General features: G+C 40.2%; 1 protein-coding gene across 1 annotated transcript in view; it reads left to right on the top strand.

Annotated features, from left to right (window-relative positions):
• Positions 1-24,158, top strand: part of tbcd (tubulin folding cofactor D) — a 267,266-nt gene that overhangs the window by 136,714 nt on the left and 106,394 nt on the right. The window contains exons 15-17 of the mRNA XM_048610824.1: positions 16,516-16,573; positions 21,494-21,523; positions 22,708-22,793. Coding sequence (XP_048466781.1) covers positions 16,516-16,573; positions 21,494-21,523; positions 22,708-22,793 — 174 coding nt within the window. The remainder of the gene's footprint in view (positions 1-16,515; positions 16,574-21,493; positions 21,524-22,707; positions 22,794-24,158) is intronic.

The following is a 24,158-nucleotide window of genomic DNA, read 5'->3' as shown; positions in this document are numbered from 1 at the left end:
ACCAATCAAAATAAACTCTGGTTAAATGGTCACCTGGTTCAAATGGAGGTGGATACTGGCATGGCTGTTTCAGTGATTGCAGGAATAGTCTTTAATAAAATTTTCTCTCGACTCCAACCCTTTTGCACAAGACCTTGACTAGACTGAGAACCTATACCGGGGAAGCTTTACTGATTAAGGGTACAACTTCAGTTCTGGTCTCTTTTGAGAAGAGGTGGTTCAGTTATCACTGATTGGCTCGGGCCCAAGCTTGATGGGATGAAATTAGTTGAGAATGGTTCACCTAGATTGGCTCAACATTTTTTGATTAGAAAATGGCTGCCTGAATGAAGTCCGAATTAAATACTCAGAAGGTCTCGGGAACATTCAAAAGTGCCAAGGTCACATTGCATGTTGACCAAGAAGCAATTCCATGATTCTGCAAGGCCAGCCCAGTGCCATTTGCCTTAAGGACAAAAGTAGAGGCAGAAATCAGGAGGCTGGAAAGTGAAGGAATCATCAAACCAGTCCGTTTACTGAATGGGCAGCACCAGTCATACTGATTGTGAAACCTGATTGTACATGGATAAATACTCAATTCCTTTGCACGTCCTTAAACATTTCTGCAAGGTGGGCGTACACCTTAGAAGGGAAAAATGTGTATTCCAGCAGCACCCCGTGACCTGCTTGGGCTACAAAGTTGACAACACCGGGTTACACCCATCGGAAGATAAAGTGAGAGCAATCGAAGGTGCCCCGGCTCCGATGTCAATACCAGAACTTAGGTCTTTCCTTGGGCTGGTGATCTATTATGGAAAGAGATAGGAGAACTACCACTGCACCATAAGAGCCTCGGGCACGTTTCTACTCTTCCTGCCAAATTCACTGACAATTCACTGACCTAATGGATATAAGCATCAGTGAACATGTTTTATTAAAGCATGTTGGTTCAGGTTAAAAGTTGTTTCTAAAAAAAAAATTTCTGGAATGTGGGCATAACAGGTGTATATTCATTACTCGTAGTTGCCTAAGAGAAAATGGTAGTCAGTTGTCTTTGTGAATCGCCGCAGTTTATGTGGTCCTGTTGTGCAATTAGTCTATGTTTGGTAACTCTGCCGTGAAGAAACACTTTCTATGTTGCCTGGATCTAAGAGCCTTAAATCTGATCACTTGCATGTCTTAAGCCCCCTCAAACAAACAAACTAAAGGTAAACTAAAGCCCACTTCTGAAGAAGTGTCCTGACCCGAAACGTCAACTTTCCTGTTCCTCTGATGCTGACTGACCTGCTGTGTTCCTCCAGCTCCACACTGTGATATCTCTGACTCCAGCATCTGCAGTTCTTACTATCCCAAACTAAAGCTCGTACATTTCTAAACAACGCCTTCGGCAATACTTGAAGTATAAAATCAGAAACAAAAGTCTTGATTGAATTCCTGAAGTAATTTAAACAATGCTATGTAAAGAAACACAAACCTTCAGTGTTAGTGCGCACAGCATCTCCATCAATTTATTTGTGTCACTGTCTTCTGCTGTACAAAAGTAAGAAAGTAAAAACATTTTGGTTTGTAGACTTAGGTGGCAATAATTATTTAATGGTGGGTGTGAAGTAGTTGAGTGGGGAGTGCAGTGAGAAATAGAGAATAGTTGGAGGAACTGGACATACCTGCTTGACTACATTCACTTGGGATGGACAACATTTCTGGTAAGTTATAAAAAGGATGATGGTTCCCGGGAAGACAATTTAAAAACTGAAATTAAGGTTTAAAAACTGAAATCTGCTGCTTTTCGCTGTGCCATATCAACTCGAAATTGTCTTTTTATTGGAACAGATTTTGGTGCATTGACATTATTTATGTACAGATGGCACAGCAACTCCAGATGAGGCTCAATTCAGGAAGTACAAACATCGCTTTCCAATTTGATGCTACCCCATTAGATTTTTGTAAAAAAAAAACTCCTCTCCCTTACAATTGAAACGCGTTAAACAGCATGATGTTGCTCTAACTGGGTTATCATAGAATCCCTACAGTGTAAGCCATTTGACCCATCTAGTTCACACCGCCCCTCCAAAGACCATCCCACCCAGACCCACCCCCTACCCTATCCCTATAACCCCGCATTTCCTGTGGCTAATCCACATATAACCTGCACATCTTTGGACCGTGGGAGGAAATTGGAGCACCTGGAGGAAACCCATGCAAACACAGGGAGAATGTGCAAACTCTGCGCAGGCAGTCGGCGGGTCCCTGGTGGTGTGAGGTAGCAGTGCTGACCACAGAGCCACTGTGCCTGTGCTTTGCAGAACTGCTGTCGAGTGAACACATCATAAAATAGATGCATACTAAACTTGCTACAGGAGATCTTGCTAGAGTGCTCAGTTTAGGTTAGTGATAGTCTCTCTTGCACTGAAACCCGGATTCTAATTCCTTCATGTTGAATTGTTGACAATGTTAAAGCATGTATTTATTCATTTTTTGAACTTTTCCTTTGCTTTCAAATCCTTCTCTTAAGCCCATCTTTCTCCTTATCTAAAATGGCATTCAACTCACCCATCCTAATTTACACTTCCTTTTCAGCCTTTGAGCTGTTAATTTCACAATCTTTCAGTCTGATTACGTAGAAACAGTCACTTGTTCTGTTCACACAAGTCATAGATTACCTCTTACGCTCGCTGTAGCTTTACTGCCTTACAAATTCAGCAACTTGCCACTGAAAAATATAATAACCAGACATGCAATGGACGTCAAAATAAATGACCTGCTGCAGCAAACCTGGGCCATTTTATGCGCATCTGCATTACAGTTGTCGTCTTAGCTACCGAGCCAGGAACTCTGAAAACCAGTTGTTTAGAAATTGGTGTTTCCTTGTAAATTGAACTTTTGACATTCTCTTGTTGAAAATTCAACATTCTATACCTATGGGCCATACCCAAATATTTCTTTTTGGCTTCACACCCAGAAAAATAACCTGATATTTCATATTGCTTAATGGTAACTGATAGGCTTTCCAGAGAGTAGAAGAGAATCAGTGGTGCAATGGAAAGCTACATGAAGTGTTTCAGAAATAAAGAAGATAAATACCTATTGTACCTGTTGATGAACAAGTACTGCAGCCCTAATGACAAGTTAAAGCATGTTGCTGCATCACCAAAGGAGAGCCAATTCTTAAAACAGCAAGTTTCAATTGAAACCAAGTTTGATTTTGTAATGTAGCATTGAGGCAATCTTTCGGTGCAATGTTGAAATTTCACCTGGGCCACCGAAGAAATGCTTTTTTTCCATAGATACTTAATATTTGAAGAAATGTATCAGCAGGCTGGAGAGTGTATTTTATGATGTGTTCGCTTGTTGGTGGCTCTGCAAAGCAGTGGTGCAGTACCTGAGAAGAGCCATTTATAGTTCCAACTAGTTAAGAAAAGTAAACTAGACTATCAGAAGTTGAAAGAAAGTAAAGTAAAACAACTTGCATTTTTATAAAATTGAAATATTGCAGATGCTGCAAATCTGAAATAAAAACAAAGTATTAAAAATTCTCAGAGATAGTAGGAACTGCAGATGCTGGAAAATCTGAGATAACAAGGTGTAGAGCTGGATGAACACAGCAGGCTGAGCAGGAAGGCTGATGTTTCAGGCCTACGTTTCGGGCCTAGACCTTCTAAGCCCGAAACGTCAGCCTTCCTGCTCCTATGATGCTGCTTGGTCTATTAAAAATTCTCAGCAGGACAGGTTGCGTTTTTGGAGACAGAATATGAATTAACAATCAAAATTTTAGAATCCTGCTGGACGTGAAAACACCGTCGTGGAATTTTCTGACCTCAGTATTTTGCCATTGTGATAGCACGTTCCACTTCTGGGTCACTTTTGAGGAGATGATAATCAAGGCTTTTGGCTACTTGCATGCAAATGATGCATAACTTGTTATATTGAGGGTAATGATCAGAGGCTGGAATTCTTGCCAGCAGCTTGGGGAATCAGCATTTCAGGATCAAATCGAGCACTGCATCCAGAATGCCTTCATGTTTGCAGTGGCCAGAGGCTGTCATGTGGATGGATTTCCCCTCCATCTTGTAGTCCAGCAGTTGAGGCCATTTCTTTTACTTTTAAAAGGTTTGCTTAAATTCCTGAGAAGAGCAGCTTCCACAATTCAGGCTGAGAACACCATGGTGCAAGAGACTGTAAGTGTTTTTTTATTTGGGTTTGGACTGAAAGTGTTGAGCATGTAGGAAAACTGACAGCAGCTCAAGACTCCTCAGTAGTTAATAATGTCATTTAGGGTGGATAAATTCTGTAGACTGCCTTTAAACCAACCAACCAACCTCCTGCTGAGTTTATGATTTTCTAACCAGTTTGGCAACCAAGCTGATGACAGGGTTTTAGAATTATTAACCAACTTTCTGGTCTTGATGCCAGAAAGGTTCTTTAAAATTAAACTGTTATCACACTATACATCCCTAAAGCCTTGGGTCTCAAATCATCTTGGTAAATTCTGTTTTGATGGAAACATCAAAAATCACATGATAGATTGCCGAGCCAATATGATTCTGTAGCAGTTTGTGCAGATAAGTCAAAGAATAAGCAAGCTCTTTCAACCTTGGCAACATGTAGATTACTCTCAGTCATCCTTAACTGTGTAACAGTTTTCTAACCTCCATTCTGGACTCAATACTTAAGGCATAATGTGTACTGGTCCTATACTTCAGACACATCATGTTTCTTTCCATTTTTGTTATGCAGTGTCATATTAGTTAATTACATGGGACATTTTCCACAGAAACAGCATTTTTCACAATCATACGTATGTTGTACTCTGCAATGCAAAAATATTTTGTGATGTAAATATTAATAATAAAACCAGATAATGTTTGAAAGAACCATTGCTGTAGCAGCTTCTGTGGAGAGAGAAACAGTTGATGTTTCAGTCACTTGATCTTTCATGAGAACTGGAAAAAGATAGGGCTGTGGCAGGAGTGTATAGGACCAACATCAGATTGACTGCTGCTTTTGCACACTGCTGGTGATCAAAACTGATCTCTTCGAAAGTGTTTTGACACTTCTGTAGGCAGCAGCTCTGCATGCATTTACATTTAATTGGTATTGGTATCTGTGGCAGTGGTATGAAGTGCTGGACCTCAAGTGAATTTGGTCCATTTATAGTTACAGCCATAAAGCCATAAAGTCATACAGCATAGAAACAGGACCTTTTGGCCAACCATGTCTATGCCGACAATCACCAACCTGTGTTAGTCCCATTTACAGGAACTTGGTCCATAGCCTACTATGCCCTGGCATTTTAAGTGCTCGTTCAGATTTTGAACCACATCTTTCCATGGAGCATCATTGCTCCTCTCAAACTGCCCAGTGATAAAAGTGACACTTCACATTCGTTGTCTTTTCAGCCTCAGGATGTTAAAGATTTTCTGATATTATTCAAAGTACAACAACAATATTTTCTGATGTTTGACCTTGTATTGAAATGCTTTTAATGGACATTGCAGCAGGAGATGGAATGTTTGTTGATTTAATTGAGCAGGTACTGAGCAGTTTGACTCCACCCTGCAGTATGATTATTTTGACAGCGCCATCTTTGTTCCAGGCAACTGCTGTCCCATCTCATTGCAGAGCAGCTGTTTCTGCACATGTGCAAATGCTGCACCACCTAGCAGTGGCATTAACAATAAATAAAACAAACAAAATGCTGGCCAAGCTCAGCAGGTCTGGCAGCATCTGTGGAAAGAGAAACAGAGTTAACATTTCAATTCCGGTATGAAGCTTCCTTCGAACTCTGTTTCTCCCTTGACAGATGCTGCCAGACCGCCTGCGTTTCTCCGACATTCTGTGTTTGTTTCAGATTTCCAGTATCTGCAGTATTTTGCTTTTATTGGAAACAATAAATATAGCATGTTGGGAGGTCCAAAGGAGTGAATTGGCAAATTCACATGTTAAGTGATGAGAAGCTTGGGGCTATGGTTATGAACTGAACAGAAATGTTCCACCAAGTGATCACCTAATCTGCCTTTTGTCTCCCCAGTGGAAATGTGATTGCTTGTATTCTGTAATCATGCTATAATTGTATCTCTTGTCAGTTTAGTAAGTTAATGTTTTACCGAGGGGGCATGTTTGGGGCCTTGAACAGTGAGAAGGGCGGCACGGTGGCTCAGTGGTTAGCACAGCTGCCTCACAGTGCCCGGGACCCGGGTTTGATTCCACCCTCTGTCGACTATCTGTGTGGAATTTGCATATTCTCCCCGTGTCTGCGTGGGTTTCCTCCGGGTGCTCCGGTTTCCTCCCACAGTCCAAAGATGTGCAGGCTAGGTGGATTGGCCATGCTAAATTGCCCATAGTGTTTAGGGATGTGTAGATTAGGTTGGTTATAGGGGGAATGGGTCTGGGTGGGATGCTCTGAGGGTCGGTTTGGACATGTTAGGCCGAAGGGCCTGTTTCCACACTGTAGGGATTCTAAAGAAAAAACTTCATTAGAGTGAGGAAAGAGAGAAGGCTGTATCTTCAAAAGCATAGTCCTCTAACCCCACACAGTCCACTTCTACCTACTTCCAAAATCCTCTTCTAGGATGCCCTGGTAAATCCATCATTTTAACTTGTTAATGCTGAAAGAACTGATTTCTTCTTAATTCAGTTTTATTTTTGCCCCCCTTGTTCACCTTTGTCTGTCTACTTCTGCACAGTTTCCTCGTCCTAACAATGTCCTTTTTGTCAAAACTGCACTCGAAAGCAGCACAATGTTACGATGATTGAGACTGGACACCGTTGTGAGAATCAGTATTCATCAAACTTATGAGCTTAGCAACTTAGGTTGTTGAGTTCGGTTTTAATATCACATGCCCAAGTAGATGGTGCTACATGAGATCCCTGCTAGGCTCTGTGCTCTCAGCATCTTTATTGGATTGCAAGACAAATGTGTCTTTGATGGAATGACAGTAAACCACCTGCACCTTGTATATTTCTGATATGTAGATGGAATGTTTGCTATATTTAAATCTGCAGCTGCATGAAGGAACTTCCTTGCATATCTCAATAGGATCCATCCTGTGCTCAAATTCACAATGAGATGGAGCTGTAAAATGAACTCCCTTTTTTCAATGTCCTGGTTGTTAAATTGGCCAAATGGCCTGCAATACCGTCTAATTCAAACCTATTTTCTATGGTCAGTATACACTTTGGGAATCTTACAGTTTCATGCAGAATAAAGTCGGCTGATCACCAACCTTGTAAATAGAACGTGAGCCGTTTGTTCGTCTACGAACTTGTTGACGAAATTGGCCACATCAAAGCCATCCTGGGAGATGGTGGTTACCCTATCAGAGCATTTCTCACTGTATGTTGTGCAAACTCATGTCAAGTCCACAGACGGTTGGTCACTCTTGGTCTGAGAACATGACCAGTCTACCCCAGATCACCGTGGATGACCTATTTCAAAGTTTGAGCAACAGATGAAGCTAACTGCTTCATGCTGCTAATGTGCATCTGCAGTACGAGTGATGTTTGCCACCAGTGAGATAATGCCATCAAGACAAAAAGATGTTCAGTGTATCCCACAAATGAGTAATGTGATGGAATGTGAATTTCAGGGCCAGTGCAAAGCAAGGTATGTAAGTCAGGTGCTCCAAAGACTAACATCATATCAAACAGTATATCCCTTTGTTTGTTCACAACAAGCAAAGGAGTGACCGAACATAGTCAGCCTGCAAGTGCAAAGCTCTCAACAGACTGTCTAACATCGGATGTAATTCTGCAACTGGACAAAATTTGCATGTACCGGAAGCTACTTTATTCACATACAGGCCCTGGTATTTGCAGACAGAAAAGACATGCACTTGCACTGGGTGTTTCAAGAAGGCAGTTCACCACCACCATCTCAAGAGCAATTTGTGATTGGCAGTAAATGTTGGCCCAGCTAGCAAATCCCATGTCCCAAAAATGATTTAAAATAAAAGCTGCTCTTGCTTCAAGTTGACAAATAGGTGACAGCCGTATGCTGGTTCATTTCTCAAGGCAAATCCCTGACTAGTCGGTGTCAACCTGCTTGGTTTAAAATTTAAATGAAACCAGTCAGTTAACTGTCAAACATAATAAATTGCTGCAGTCAGAGTCCAATTGCCAAACGATGAATGCTGTGACGTCTTCGAGTATAGGGGATCCCTGATTTGCAAACATCCAACTTAGAAATGTGTATACTGAATAAATGCAATTTCATACTAGAATGTAGTTTTAAAGATCCCAATGTAGAAACATTTCCTGTACTTATAAATAGCTCCTCTATATTGTCCTGCACTGTGTTCTGACTTACATACAAATCAACTTACAAATGGACTTCAGATAGGAACCCATTCGCATCACAGGGTTTCTACTTGAATTGATGTTCCTGTAAATTGTCCACTGATTTGTGCAAGATGGAAAGCTGTGACAAAATGTCTTTTTTACAATGGTTCTTAAGTTCTATACTACCAACTGACTTAGTTTTCTAGATATTGAGCTGGGTCTGATAAATGATAAATAACAATCATGCCACACAAAGGGGAAGGCAATGATCATCTCCAACTAGAGAGAATTGAACGATCACACATTGAAATCCAATACATTTACATCATTGCATGTCCCACCCCACCATCAACATCGTGGGTTTGACATTAGACCAGAGACCTAACTGGAGCAACCAAATAAATAATGTGGCTACATGAGAACATCAGTGTGAACTCTATGGCATGCAGGGATGTGTGGAAAGACAGGAGATTGGCACTAGGTAACAGATATGATGGACCATATTGCCGCCTCCAACTCTGTAAAAATTCTGTGATTCAATATTTGAGGTCGTGGCAAATCATCTAACTCAGTTCCTGTAAAAAGAAAGGTTCATGGGGAAGGACACAAATATCTCCAAGAGAAGACTGTCAGTAATTAATTTCATGACATTTTCCTTTCACATTATATATTCAATTATTTACACCTAAGATGAATTATTCCCATTCCAATTTGATGCTATGTTACATTTTTTTCCTGTCACTATTAGTTTAATCTAAGTGAGACCATCTCATTAATTACCATTCTGTCTGACTCAGGAATCCTGGATTAACCTTGCTATCCTGTTTGTAAAGATGTTTTCATAATAGCTCTAAAATAGAAATCAAACATTACTGTGTGTTTCTAGGCATTGCCAAATTTTGCTTGTTTGCCCTTTCTTACAAAAAATACATACAATTTTCTCAAAGTAATTTACTAGATTTTGTTTCCTCCTTTTAAATTTATTCATATTCTAGACTTGAGGGATTTTTTTGTACATCCTCAGCAGTAATATTGGGCTCACAGGTTTCTTTAGTTGTCAATTAATTTCTTCCAAAACTATTTTTTTCCTCTTTTTAATACAAGTTATAGAGTCATAAAGGTATACAGCATAGAAACAGGCCTTTTGGTCCCACTCATACATGCGATTGGATATTCTAAGTTAATCTTGTCCCATTTGCCGGCATTTGGCCCATATCCGTCTAAACCTTTCCTTTTCATGTACCTATCCAGCTTCCTATTAAATGTTATAATTATACAAGCATCCACCACTTCCACTGGCAGCTCATTCCATACATGCACCACCCACTGCATGAAAAAATTGCCCCTTAGGTCTGTTTTAAATCTTTCCCCCTCACTTTAAAACTGTGCTGTCTAGTTTTAGACTCCCCGACTCTGAGAAAAAGATCTTGGCTATTCACCTTATCCATGCCTCTCATGATTTTATAAACCTTTACAAGGTCACCACTCAGATCCAGGGAAAATAGCCTCAGCCTATTCAGCCTCTCCCTGTAGCTCAAACCCTCCAAACCTGGCAACAACTTGTGAATCTTTTCTGAACCCTTTCAAAGTTAACAACATCTTTGCTATAGCAGGGAGACCAGAATTGAACACAGTATTCCACAAGAGGCTTAACCAATGTCCTGTACAGCCGCAACATGACCTCCCAACTCCTATACACCATGCATTAACCAATAAAGGCAAGCGTACCAAATACTTTCTTCACTATCCTGTCTACCCACATCTCCACCTTCAAGGAACTATGAACCTGCACTCCAAGGTCTTTGTTTGGCAACACTCCACAGGACCCCACCATTAAGTGCATAAGTCCTGCCCTGATTTACCTTACCAAATTGCAACACCTCATATTTATCTAAATTAAACTCTATCTCACTCGACTATCTCGACTGTTTCCATTGGTTCTCATTTTAAATTGAAACTTTTTAAAAATAAAATTGATTTGTCCCCTTAAACTTCAATTAAATTTCCCATTACATGAGCAACTCGTATCAAGTTATTTTATCAGTCCCAATCGCCAAAACAGTTATGTCTAGGTTTTAAACAGTGCTTTTACATTGAAGACAGGAGCAATCACAGTGAGCTCGTAGTTCTCCTGTTCTCAAACCCGTCTCTTCTTGATCGCAAGAATGATACCTGGACATCAGGGGTTAAGTTATGAAGAAAGTTTATACAGATTAGGACTTTTCTTTAGAATTTAGAAGGTTAAGGGGTGATCTGAACAAAGAACAAAGAAAATTACAGCACAGGAACAGGCCCTTCGGCCCTCCAAGCCTGCGCCGATCCAGATCCTCTATCTAAACCTGTCGCCTATTTTCCAAGGATCTGTATCCCTCTGCTCCCTGCCCATTCATGTATCTGTCTAGATACATCTTAAATGATGCTATCATGTCCGCCTCTACCACATCCACTGGCAACGCGTTCCAGGCACCCACCACCCTCTGCATAAAGAATTTTCCACGCATATCTCCCTTAAACTTTTCCCCTCTCACCTTGAAATAGTGACCCCTAATAATTGAGTCCCCCACTCTGGGAAAAAGCTTCTTGCTATCCACCCTGTCTATACCTCTCATGATTTTGTAGACCTCAATCAGTTCCCCCCTCAACCTCCGTCTTTCTAATGTAAATAATGCTAATCTACTCAACCTCTCTTCATAGCTAGCGCCCTCCATACCAGGCAACATCCTGGTGAACCTCCTCTGAATCCTGTCCAAAGCATCCACATCCTTTTGGTAATGTGACGACCAGAACTGTACGCAGCATTCCAAATGTGGTCAAACCAAAGTCCTATACAACTGTAACAGGACCTGCCAACTCTTGTACTCAATACCCCATCCGACGAATGAAAGCATGCCTAATGCCTTCTTGACCACTCTATCGACCTGCGTTGCCACCTTCAGGGTATAATGGACCTAAACACCCAGATCTCTCTGTGCATCAATTTTCCCCAGGGCTTTTCCATTTACCACATAGCTCGCTCTTGAATTGGATCTTCCAAAATGCATCACCTCGCATTTGCCTGGATTGAACTCCATCTGCCATTTCTCAGCCCAACTCTCCAATCTACCTATATTCTGCTGCATTCTCCGACAGTCCCCTTCACTATCTGCTACTCCACCAATCTCAGTGTCATCTGCAAACTTGCTAATCAGACCATCTATACCTGTATATCAAAAACAACAGTGGTCCCAACACTGATCCCTGTGGAACACCACTGGTCACAGTTCTCCATTTTGAGAAACTCCCTTCCACTACAACTCTCTGTCTCCTGTTGCACAGCCAGTTCTCTATCCATCTAGCTAGTACACCCTGGACCCCATGCGACTTCACTTTCTCCATCAGCCTACCATGGGGAACCTTATCAAATGCCTTACTGAAGTCCATGTATATGACATCCACAGCCCTTCCCTCATCTATCAACTTTGTCACTTCCTCAAAGAATTCTATCAAGTTGTTAAGACATGACCTTCCCTGCACAAAACCATGCTGCCTATCACTAATAAGCCCATTTTCTTCCAAATGTAAATAGATCCTATCCCTCAGTATCTTCTCCAGCAGCTTCCCTACCACTGACGTCAGGCTCACCGGTCTATAATTACCTGGATTATCCTTGCTACCCTTCTTAAACAAGGGGACAACATTAGCAATTCTCCAGTCCTCCGGGACCTCACCCGTGCTCAAGGATGCCGCAAAGATACCTGTTAAGGCCCCAGCTATTTCCTCTCTCGCTTCCCTCAGTAACCTGGGATAGATCCCATCCGGACCTGGGGACTTGTCCACCCTAATGCCTTTTCGAATACCCAACACTTCCTCCTGCCTTATGCTGACTTGACCTAAAGTAATCAAACATCTATCCCTAACCTCAACACCCGTCATGTCCCTCTCCTCGGTGAATACCGACGCGAAGTACTCATTAAGAATCTCTCTCACCTTCTCTGACTCCTCGCATAAATTCCCTCCTTTGTCCTTGAGTGGGCCAACCCTTTCTCTAGTAACCCTCTTGCTCCTTATGTAAAAATAAAAGGCTTTGGGATTTTCCTTAACCCTGTTTGCTAAAGATATTTTATGACCCCTTTTAGCCCTCTTAATTCCTTGTTTCAGATTGGTCCTACTTTCCCGATATTCTTCCAAAGCTTCATCTGTTTTCAGTCGCCTAGACCTTATGTATGCTTCCTTTTTCCTCTTTGCTAGTCTCACAATTTCACCTGTCATCCATGGTTCCCTAATCTTGCCCTTTCTATCCCTCATTTTCACAGGGACATGTCTGTCCTGTACTCTAATCAACCTCTCTTTAAAAGCCTCCCACATATCAAATGTGGATTTACCCTCGTACAGCTGCTCCCAATCCACATTCCCCAGCTCCTGCCGAATTTTGTTATAGTTGGCCTCCCCCCATTTCAGCACTCTTCCTTTAGGACCACTCTCGCCTTTGTCCATCAGTATTCTAAAACTTACGGAATTGTGATCACTATTCCCAAAGTAATCCCCTACTGAAACTTCAACCACCTGGCCGGGCTTATTCCCCAACACCAGGTCCAGTATGGCTCCTTCCCGAGTTGGACTATTTACATACTGCTCTAGAAAACCCTCCTGGATGCTCCTTACAAATTCTGCTCCATCTAAACCCCTAACACTAAGTGAATCCCAGTCAATGTTGGGAAAATTAAAATCTCTCATCACCACCACCCTGTTGCTCCTACATCTTTCCATAATCTGTCTATATATTTTTGCCTCTATCTCACGCTTGCTGTTGGGAGGCCTGTAGTACAGCCCCAGCATTGTTACCACACCCTTCCTATTTCTGAGCTCAGCCCATATTGCCTCACTGCTCGAGTCCTCCATAGTGCCCTCCTTCAGCACAGCTGTGATATCCTCTTTGACCAGTAATGCAACTCCTCCACCCCTTTTACCTCCCTCTCTATCCTGCCTGAAGCATCTATATCCTGGGATATTTAGTTGCCAATCTTGCCCTCCCCTCAACCAAGTCTCAGTAATAGCAATAACAATACAATCTGATCAAAGTCTTCAAGGTATTAACAGGAAAAGACAGGGTAGATAAAGATAAACTGTTTTCACTGGTTGGGGATTCTAGAACAAGGGGGCATATTCTGACAATTAGGGCCAGACCATTCAGGAGAGATGTTAGGAAGCACATATACACACAGAATGGTCAATGTTTGGAACTAAGTTCCACAAACGGCAGTGGATGCAGGATCAGTTGTTAATTTCAAATCTGAGGTAGATAATTTTTTTTTAGCAAAGTATTAAGAGATATGTGCCAAGGGCAGCATATGGTCTTGGTCCATAGATCAGCTACAATCTCAATGAATAATGGAATGGGCTTAAGGGGCTGAATGGACTCCTATTCCTGTGTTCCTCTGACTCGAACTGTACTTGAAACCTGTTTGAAAACAACAAATAATAACAAATCCATCGTGGCTCTGAGTTAATAATGTCTGAACACATCTGAAAATTTAGAAATCCAAAATTTAGTTCTGTCCAAACCCTCACATCTAGTCACACAGAAGGCATGTGGCAAGACTTTAAAAACAGTCGGCAGAAAGAGGTGACTGTCTATTGCTCTGAAAAGCTATGTGATCCAAGTCGCCAGGTGATGTATTTTGCTTTTAAAAAATTGTTGATTAAGACCACTTGCAATAAAACAATATAAATATATAGACAAAATATTTCTCCTTCAAATTCTGGGTTCAAATTGAATGTCTTCCAAAATGTTCTTAAAACACGGATAAGATGCAATATTTTCATTGCACAGTTTTTTTAAAAAGAACTTTTAAATTGAAAAGTGGAGTACACACCATTTTCAAACGTTTGTCGACATACTTCTTTCCCAAATCAATTTTGAATTTCTGAGTTTGTGTGCAACATCCTGTTTTAACAAAGACAAGATGTTGAATCTAAGGTGTGCTCTTTCTGAGAATATATTGAAATACTCACAGGGAGTGCATTTAATCTCACCGAGAAAAAGAGACCTTTTGATTTCTCTAATTGTGTTGGAAGGTCTGTTTTGTCTCAGTCCTAGATTTGACCCAATGGCATTGTACTCCAGCTTCACCTCATTTCATTGGAGACGTAAAACAGTGGGATGAGCATTTTCATCACAACTCCCGTTCCTGTTATAATCACCCATGCCCTCCCCAGGAATGTTCAAGGCCACCTGATTTCTTCTCCACGATAGCAATAGCAACTGTCTGCTGTTTGCAAATGACTGCATGTCTCTGTCTTTGTTCTGGCAAAGCAATTGGTATTTAACTTGATGACAAGGAATCCCTGTACTGAGTTCTGCCAAGACTTCTGGTGAGCTTTTTGTGGAGCCTAGGCAGGAGTCTCGGGCAGTGACCATGTGGGACCACTCAAGTTTGTCGCCATCCAGGTCAAAGTAGCCCATTTGATAGGCACCACACCCACAAACATTCACTTCCTCATCTACCAATGCTCAGTGGCAGCAGAGTGTATGATCTACAAGATGCTCTGCAGAAATTTACCAAGACTGCTTTGACACCACATTCCCCAAACCTATGCCCCCTCCATCTAGAAGAACAAGGACAGCAGACACACGGGAACACCACCGCCTGCAAGTTCACCTCCAAACCGTTCACCATCCTGACTTGGAATATATATCGCTATTCCTTCAGTGTCACAATCTTCCAAGAATCCTTAGATTCAGGAAAAATCTGAAAGGGATCATGGGCATTACACTGATTTCTTAAAAATTCATTCATGGAATGTGGACATTGCTGGCTGGGCCTGCATTTATTACCTGTCCCTAGTTGCCCTTGAGAAGATACCTTCTTGAACTGCTGCAGTCCATTTGCTCTAGGTGGACCCACAATGGCACTGGGGAGGAAGTTCTGGGATTTTTAACCAAGTAGCACTGAAGGAACAGTGATATATTGTAAAGTCAGGATGATATGTAGCTTGGAGGTGAAGTTGTGGGTAGTCTTGTTTCTATGTATCTGCCGTCCTTATCCTTCTAGATGGCAACGGTTGAGTTTTCAAGGGGCTGTCTAAGGAACCTTGGTGAATTTCTGCAGTGCATCTTGTAGATGATATGCACTGCTGCTACTGACATCAGTGATTGAGAGAGTAAATGTTTGTCGATGTGATGCCCATCAAGCAGGCAGTTTTGCCCTGGATGGTGTTGAAGAGAGGCAAGTGATTACGTAGGCATCTAGCCAGCTGAGCTAACTAACGCCTTTTGTTTCACAATTTGTCCCATTATCATTTCTTTCTGCCTAGCACCATTATTTCTGTTTCGTAATTTTGTTTTTCATCCAATCAGACCTCCTTCATTTGCTTCTGTCCCAACTCAAACCCATTCCCTGTTCCCTGGCTCTGTGTATTTGCATAGCACCTGCTTTATATGTGCCTTTTCCAGTTTTGATGAAAGGTTCATCAAGCTGAAAAGTTGATTCTCTTTCTTCACAGCTGAATATTTCCAACATTTTTTATTTCAGATTTCCAGCATTTAACTTTTGTTTACAAGTTGGAAGTTAGTATACTTTGGAAAGATAATTTGAAATTTATGTCAGTGGTTTGAGTCATTTTTGAGGTCAGGATCTATGTGTTAAGTTTCTTATAGATCATGTACAGAATTTTATGACATTCAGTTATAAATCCTTCTGATTAGATGCTATTGTTATCTATATATATTTTTTCTCTTTACCACTTTATGTGGATTTGAAACAAGTTACAAAATGATGGGTAAACTATTTTTCTTCTTGAAACAGAACCTCGTAGCTAAGTGTAAAGGGATCCTGGAAATAATTGTTGCTAAATATGAAAAACAGACAATATCTTTCTGGGGCGGCATGGTGGCACAAAGGTTAGCACTGTTGCCATGTAGCACCAGGAACCTGGATTCGATTCCGTCCTTGGGTGACTGTGTGAAGTTTGCATGTTCTCCCCGTGTGTCCATCGGGTGCTCTGATTTACTCCTATGGTCCAAAGATGTACAAGGAAGGTGGATTGGCCGTGCTCAGTTTTCTGCTTGTCCAGGGATGTACAGGCTAGGTGGATTAGCCATTGTGAATGCAGGGTCATGAGGTCAGGTTAGTGGGCTGGGTTTGGGTGGATGCTCTTCAGAGGATTGGTGGAACTTGATGGGCTGAATAGCTTTTTTCTACACTGTAGGGATTAAATTTTTTAAAAATCTTGGAAAGGAATTATTTAATTCACAATTTCTTTTTAATTTCTCCTCTTCAGTTCCTTGGTAATAACAGCTGTGTTTGACCGCAATGTTAACTGTCGAAGGGCTGCCTCAGTAAGTATTTAGCATGAGCTATGTTACAGTGGTATGCATAAATGATGTGACTGTGATCTATTTTACGTAATTATATTTCATTTTATTGTATATTCATACAACCTCATGTTGGAATACAATATGGAGCATAATTGGTTACATTGTAGTGATATGACATTGATTAATTTTCACTGGCTTTACGTACAAAGCTATCATCAGAGTGACATTACAAAGTCAAAGGCAACTCCCTATTCAAAAAATACAGTGTGCCAAAGCACACACTCATTGGTTTCTGAAGCAAGCCATGTAGTGGAAGCTAAAGATTTTGAAATAATTTTAGAACTAAATAATATTATGGAAAGTAACTGATGATAGCAGATTTCTAATTGGAACTAATGAGATTTACGTCAGTTGCTTTCAATGAGTTAGTCAATGTAGCACTAGGGAAGATTCAAATAGGCATGTCTTTTACAAATGAAAATAGTTTGATCACAGAATGCTGTCAGTTTATGTTTTAGGGCACTCTGCAGCTAATTCATAGAAACAGGAGTAGAGAATGCAGTATTAAATAGAAAACAAAAAGTTTACTTGGGCCTCTCCAAATTTGATTTCTGTACCATAGCAAATATTTAATTTGTCTTGCTTTTCTAATTCAACAAAATTTCTTTTGAAATGTGGGTTTCCTTTTGTACTTTTTTTTCTTCTGGTACAATATTGCAGGTCAAGTTTATCCTGTTAATCCACTGGTGCCTGGTGTAGTTTCAGCTCCACCTTAATGAAACTCATTTCCTAAGCTTTGATTCTTTCTTCTGATTAGTCAGGTTGCTATAGTTAATCCATGGAAAATCATGAATCGTGGCCAAGTTTAACACCTGTTCAAGTTTTAAATCATCACTTCAAAAGCTATACAAGTATATGTGTATTGTCTGTGCATTTATTTTAAATGATTTATTGAATGATTTGAATCTCTTAATTCCAATGCTCTCAACCCAAATAGAATTCCTGTACATTTCGGGATAAGCTGCTACTGATTATAGACTAAGAACAGGTCAATTCTACACTGGAGAGAAGGTTGTGCCGGTTTCACCTCTTAATAATGTTCTGTAACTCCATTTGACAGACAAGGATCCAGTCGACAATTATGAAGTTTGATTTATTTAGTTTGATTTATTATTGTCACATGTACCGAGAAACAGTGAAAAGTGCTGGTTTGCATGCTATACAGGCAGATTGTACCATACAAATTGCATCAGGGTAGATAAACGTACTGAATGAACACAGGAATAAGAAAAAAAAAAGCAAGGATGGAGTAAGAGGAAGTGAGAGAATTGAAAAGGAAATGGTAGGAGAGGACGAAAGGTGATGCAGTAAAGGGAAGAAAATGTAATAAATTTAAATAAACTCTTATGCTGGGTGCAGCTGATATCAAAGTTTAAATACTAGAAGTTCTAGACTGCCACAGGACTGTACGTAGAAATGGAAGGTGCAAGTCGAGGAGCAAGCCAGCCCACACTACTGTTTGAAGGTCTCTAAAGTAACAGAGATCAAACGAATGTATGACCAAGTAGCAAGAGCAGACCATTTACTCTTCCACCCTGCTCGCCATTTATAAAATAATGGCTGATCTGATTGTGGTCTGAAGTCTACGTTTCTACTTGCACCTTCTATTCTTGTCTAACAAGAGAGTCAGTCTAGCTCTGCCTTAAAAATATTCGATGGTCCTTTCTCCAATGCTGTCTGGGGATGAGAGTTCCTAAGACTTACTTCCCCTGAGAGAACAGATGTCTTCTCACCATCACCTGAAATGGGAGCCCTCATTTTGAAACAGTCTCCTGCAAGAGGAAACATTCTTTTCACATCAGCTGTGTCATGTCCTCTCAGGACCGAATGTGTTTTAATTAGATCGCCTCTTATTCTTCCAACCTCTAGTAGATATAGGCCTAGCCTCCCTCATCATTTAAGATAACGCCTTCATCCCAGGTATCAGTCAGGTGACCCCTCTCTGAATAGTCTCAAATGCATTTATATCCCTTCTTAAATAATGAGACCAATAATGCACACTGTACTGCAAATGTGACTTCACCAACATCCTAAGAGCTGTGGCAAAATTTCGCTACCTTGTAATTCATTCCCCTTACAACAAACAACAACATTCCATTTTCATCCTGAATCACCTGCATACTCACATTTTGTGATTTATGCACCACCGTACCCAGATTCCTCTGTACCTCGTGGTTCTGCAATCTCTCTGTGTTTAAATACTATACTCCACTTCTGTTCTTCTTGTGAAAATGGACAAGTTCACATTTTCTCACTTTATATTCCAGCTGCCAAATTTTTCCTATCACTTAACCTGCTAGATCTCTCTAGGCTCCTATGTCCTGTTCACGGCTTACTTTCCTACCTACTGTAGTATCGTCAGCAAATTTATCAGCCATGCATTTCGTCCCTTCAGCCAAGTCACATGTAGATGATAGATAATTGATGGTCTAACGCTGAAAGTACCTCATTTGTGCACATCTGCTTCCTATGAGCCAACCAATTTCTATTGATGTTGATATGTTACTCCCTCCACCATAATCTCTTGTGTAGTAACCTTCAATGTGGCACATTGTCAAATGCCTTCTGGTTTCCTTTTTTCTACATTGTTTGTTACTTCCTTAAATAACTCAAATAGCTTGGTGAAACATGAGCTGTCTTTCACATAACCATGTTGACTCTTGATTGCATGAAGTTTTTCTAAGTGCCCTGTTATAAACCCTCTTATAATAGACTCCATCATGTTCCGCTATTGTTGATGTTAGGCTAACCTTCTATGATTTCATCTTTCTGTCTGTTCTTTCTTGCTCCCATGTCTTTTTAAAATCCCTTTCATTTTAAAAATATGCCCCCTGGTCTTGAAATCCCCCATCTTAGGCAAAAGACACCCACCATTAACCCTATCTGTAACCCTCATGATTTTATAAACCTCTGTAAGGTCATCTCTCAAACTCCGAAGCTGCCGTGGGAAAAAGTCCCAGCCTATCCAGCATTTCTTTACAAGTCAAACCTTCCATACCCGGCAACGTCCTAGTAAATCTCTTCTGAACCATATCTAGCTTAATAATATCCTTCCCGTAACAGGGTGACCAGAACTGTCCATTGCATCTGCAATTTCCTTGTATTCTGTTATTAATTTCCTCGACACACTGTAGAGGAGCTTTGCTTACTTCACTTGCTCTTTGTCTTTTTGGAAACTCTTAGTATTTGTTTTCATATATTTGTAGTTTGTGTTCTGCAATAGTCTAATTTCTCCCTCCTTATTAATCTTTTGGTCATTCTTTGTTGTTCTTTATATTCTGTCCAATTTTCTTATATGCCACTCATCTTTGCAGATTTACATGCTTTTTTATTTCAATTTGATACTCTCTTTAGATTGTTTAGCTAACCATGGATGGTCTGTCCTTTTTTACTAAATACGTATCTTAAGTGTATTCTAAGATATCTCAGACTTCTGCAGCTGTGTGTATACTGACCTGTTCCTTAACCCAGTGGTACAGTTAATTGGGCATTACTCCCTATGCTATACTATTGTATCATCCTCTTAATTCAGGATTGCAATATAACGAGAAGTAATTGCTCCCAAGTTTCAGGCCGCAGCTGATCACTGCTGTCACTTCATGTAAAGCAATGCTGGGCCAAAATCCAAGAATTCTCTCACTAAGCATATTGTGAGTCTACCCACAGCAAATGGACTGCAGCTCTTCACTACCTTCTCAAGGGCAACAGGGGAGTGACGCCCATGTCTCACGAGTAAATAAAAAAAGCCCTAAAGCTGTCCAGCAACTGCAGATGCCTGTACATCAGATACTGCTGAGCAGTACCTGCCTCCCTATTAAGCTTAGCCTCATGAAGATGGCTTTCGAAAGTGCTAGATAAGTAGGTATACTAGAGCCAGAAGACATGAGTGGTTGCAGCTCATCAAGTAACCATTACTCTTAATTTTCTTGACACGATTTCTTCCATATGTTGGTATTAAAATTATGATGTATTGTGATTGGGATACTCCTGAACAAGTTTCCAATATTATGATTAGTTATGATTCACATATTTCAACAGCAGAAACTGTAAATGACAAGTATTTTCAGCTCCATTTACAGATGTGGCTGCCAATAGGTGGGCTTGTAAAGATACCACAGTGGTCTGATGTACTTTCTTTCCACAAGTTCTTCTATTCCAGACTAGTCAGAACAGGCACTATAGGTGAGGAAAGACTAGGCTGTAATGTCTGACTTGACTCAAATTCATTGCAGTTTCTATTATTCCAGAAAATGACAAATGTGAAGACCTCATTGCACCAAGTGTCTGTAACTGTTTCTTACAAAGCAACATTGTGGACTGCAGTCATGACATGGACTCTCTCCTTACTCCATGATGACAAGATTTACCCATTGTGATTATTGTTTGGACTAGTTCAAGACTCTTCGATTTAGCAGACCTATTGTTATTTAGAGTACTTATCATAAAAAATATATTTGTGTTTGTAAAGTACACGGCTGTATTTCTGTACTATTAAACTAATGTTTATTATAACAGGAAAAGACAGGGTAGATTAAGATAGATAAACTATTTCCGATGGTTAGGGAATTTTAGAACTAGGGGACGTAGTCTGAGAATGAGGGCCAGGCTGTTCAGTAGGGATGTTAGGAAGTACTTCTACCCGCAAACAATGGTAGATGTTTGGAAATCTCTTCCACAAACAGATGCTAGATCAGTTGTTAATTTTAAATCAGAGGTAGATAAATTTTTGTTATGCAAAAGCGTGTGGAGTTAGGCTACAGATTAGTCATGATCTCATTAAATGGTGGAATAGGGTTAAGGGGCTGAATAGCCTATTTCTGTTCCTATGACTTCATTGATACATTGTTACAGCCATTGTTTTTCTAAATCTTTTTACTGCAGGCTGCTTTCCAGGAGAATGTTGGAAGACAGGTACTGTTTCTTATATATGCCATATATAACAAATGTATTGTGAACAATTGATAAATATGCTGGAAATATTTCAAGTTGTGTAGACAGATTTCTAAGGAGCAAGGAACTGTTTCTAATTAAGGGTTTGTCAATCACAGCTTGGAAATGGTGTACCTAAAATTGTTTGTTGAGTTAAACCAGAAAATGCTGAAGAACTCATTGCACCAAGTCTTTGTGACTGTCTCATACAAACCAACATTGTGGGCTGCTTTCATGACATGAACTCTCTGCTTGCTCCATGATGCACAATTGGGGTTCAATGGATCTTTGCTCACCAATATGTCAAGTGAGTCTGGGGGCACTCAACTCCTCAATAATGCATGATGATTTTATTGGTGAATCCTGGCTAGAGTTCTAGTGAAAGGTCATTGACTTAAAACATTCACGCCATTTATTTCTCCATTGATGCTACCTGACCTCTTGCGTGTTTCCAGCATTTTCAGTTTTATTTCACTTTCCAACGTCTGGAATATTTTTGTATTGCTTTTGCATTGAGGTTTAAACTTTTTTGTGTTTGTGTTGGTTTTAACTTCCTCATTAAATTGACATTTTCAAAGCACTGAGATGCAAATGCATCACATTTTCATTAGTACACAGGTTGCACTTGATCAGAGATCGTATCGATAGCACAGATCTGTTACATTTCATTTCTAATGTTCATGTGGTATCCCTGAATCAAACAATCTTTCCAGTATCCGTTCAGGTTCTGCACTAGCATTTTTATCTCCCACTAACCTCAGAGCCTCTTCTTCCTTCTCTAAATATGTTTTATCACTATATATTTTAAATCCCATCTCTTGGAGAGGGGACAGATACATTTTGTTATTCAAAGTTGAGCTTAATTGGAATTTTTATTAAGTGTGGCAAGTATATCCTTCATTGAGATTATGCTTGGTATGATTATCTTAGCCCTTTAAAAAGGACTATGCCATGTTGTACTTGCTTTCATACTTCAATTTATGGTAATAACGAGATTCGTCTGCAGCAATGAAAGTCAAACAAAATAGATGTCAATGTGAACTGTATATTTCTTTGAAAATGTATTCATTATATAAAATATGTCATAAGTTAACCTGCATTTACATTGTATTTCTGATCATTTGTTGAACATTGAGGGTAATTAGTTTTGTTTACATGTTTTGCAGGGTACATTTCCACATGGAATTGAGATACTCACAGCAGCTGACTATTTTGCAGTTGGAAATCGGACCAAATGTTTTTTGAATATTAGGTAATGCTTCAAAGCTTATGAACTTCCAATCATCTGCAAAAAATGTATAAAATATTGACTACAGTACAGATTAAGCACTGAGGAACTTATTTGTTTGGATTTAGAATTTCCTTTTTTGCTGAAAGTTTCCAACGTGGATCAGTTGATTCCCGGACACCATAGATTTAAGATGTTTGGTAAAAGAACCACAGACAACATGATGATCTCTTCTACAAAATAAGCAGTTACCATTTGGAATTCTCTGACTGGATGGTAGCTACAGATTTTATTGGGGATTCAAAGGGAAGTTAGATAAATATTTGAAAGAGAAAAAGATTGCATAAATTTAAAGGAAAAGTAAGGGGTCTAATTGGATGTCTTTTGAAAGAGTCGTTGTGGATATGATGGATCAAATGACCTCCTCCTGTGTTGCACTAATTTAGGATGTACTCTAGTTCCATATCTGCTGATGGTACACAGTCCTTCCCTTAAATGGCCACGCTTCAAATGGTGAGGATTGACAGATTATTTGTGTGGTAGGCGTCACACTTTGGTTAACTTCTTGCACATACAACATCAGAGGTATTAAATGGTGATTTTATTTTTCTCCTCCTCTATAACCCAAGGAACAGCTATGCTCTCTGCAAACCATATTGTTACCTGGCTGTATGTGTGGCCAATGCTACTTGTAGGTGGAGTACTGTCCCACATGCATAGAATTAGAGTGACACTTAGTGTGACGCCATTAAAATAGAAGACTGTTTGCTAATAGTTGAAAGTTTAGAGGACCCAGGAGATTGTCTGAAGAAGATCTTTGCTCCAGATACATTGGCATTGAGAAAATGTCTTCGGTTAGCTTCACAACAGAAGGGTGAATGCAATCTGGGTGCTGTTACAGTGTATACTATGCATTACGCAGTGAAACCAAATTGCTTAGAATATTGCAAAATATGCAACAGATGTCTTGATATTTGTATTCTACCTTCAGTGCCTCACTAGATCTTTGTTAAAAAGATATTGCTTGCTCGCTCATGGTATGATATCGTGGCTATAACTACATGTGCACATATGGATCATGGCAAAGTGGCAGCACCTCTTCCCTACATTTGGAACACGCAATCTTCTAATATACCAGGGATAGTACCCTAATTCTCTAGCTGAGATTAACTCAGCAGGTACAATGATCCATTCAGAGGTAGTAGGAACTGCAGATGCTGGAGAATCCGAGACAACAAGGTGCAGGGCTGGATGAACACAGCAGGCCAAGCAGCATCATAGGAGCAGAGAGGCTGACGTTTCGGGCCTAGACCCTTCATCAGAAAAGGGGGAGGGGAAGGGGGTTTTGAAATAAATAGGGAGAGAGTGGGAGGCGGATAGAAGAGGGAT

Source organism: Rhincodon typus, chromosome 23 (assembly GCF_021869965.1).
Source record: "Rhincodon typus isolate 14 chromosome 23, sRhiTyp1.1, whole genome shotgun sequence".
In the NCBI taxonomy this organism is placed as follows: Eukaryota; Metazoa; Chordata; class Chondrichthyes; order Orectolobiformes; family Rhincodontidae; genus Rhincodon; species Rhincodon typus.
Note: the sequence above shows the minus strand (reverse complement) of the source record. Positions and strands in the feature narration are given on the sequence as shown.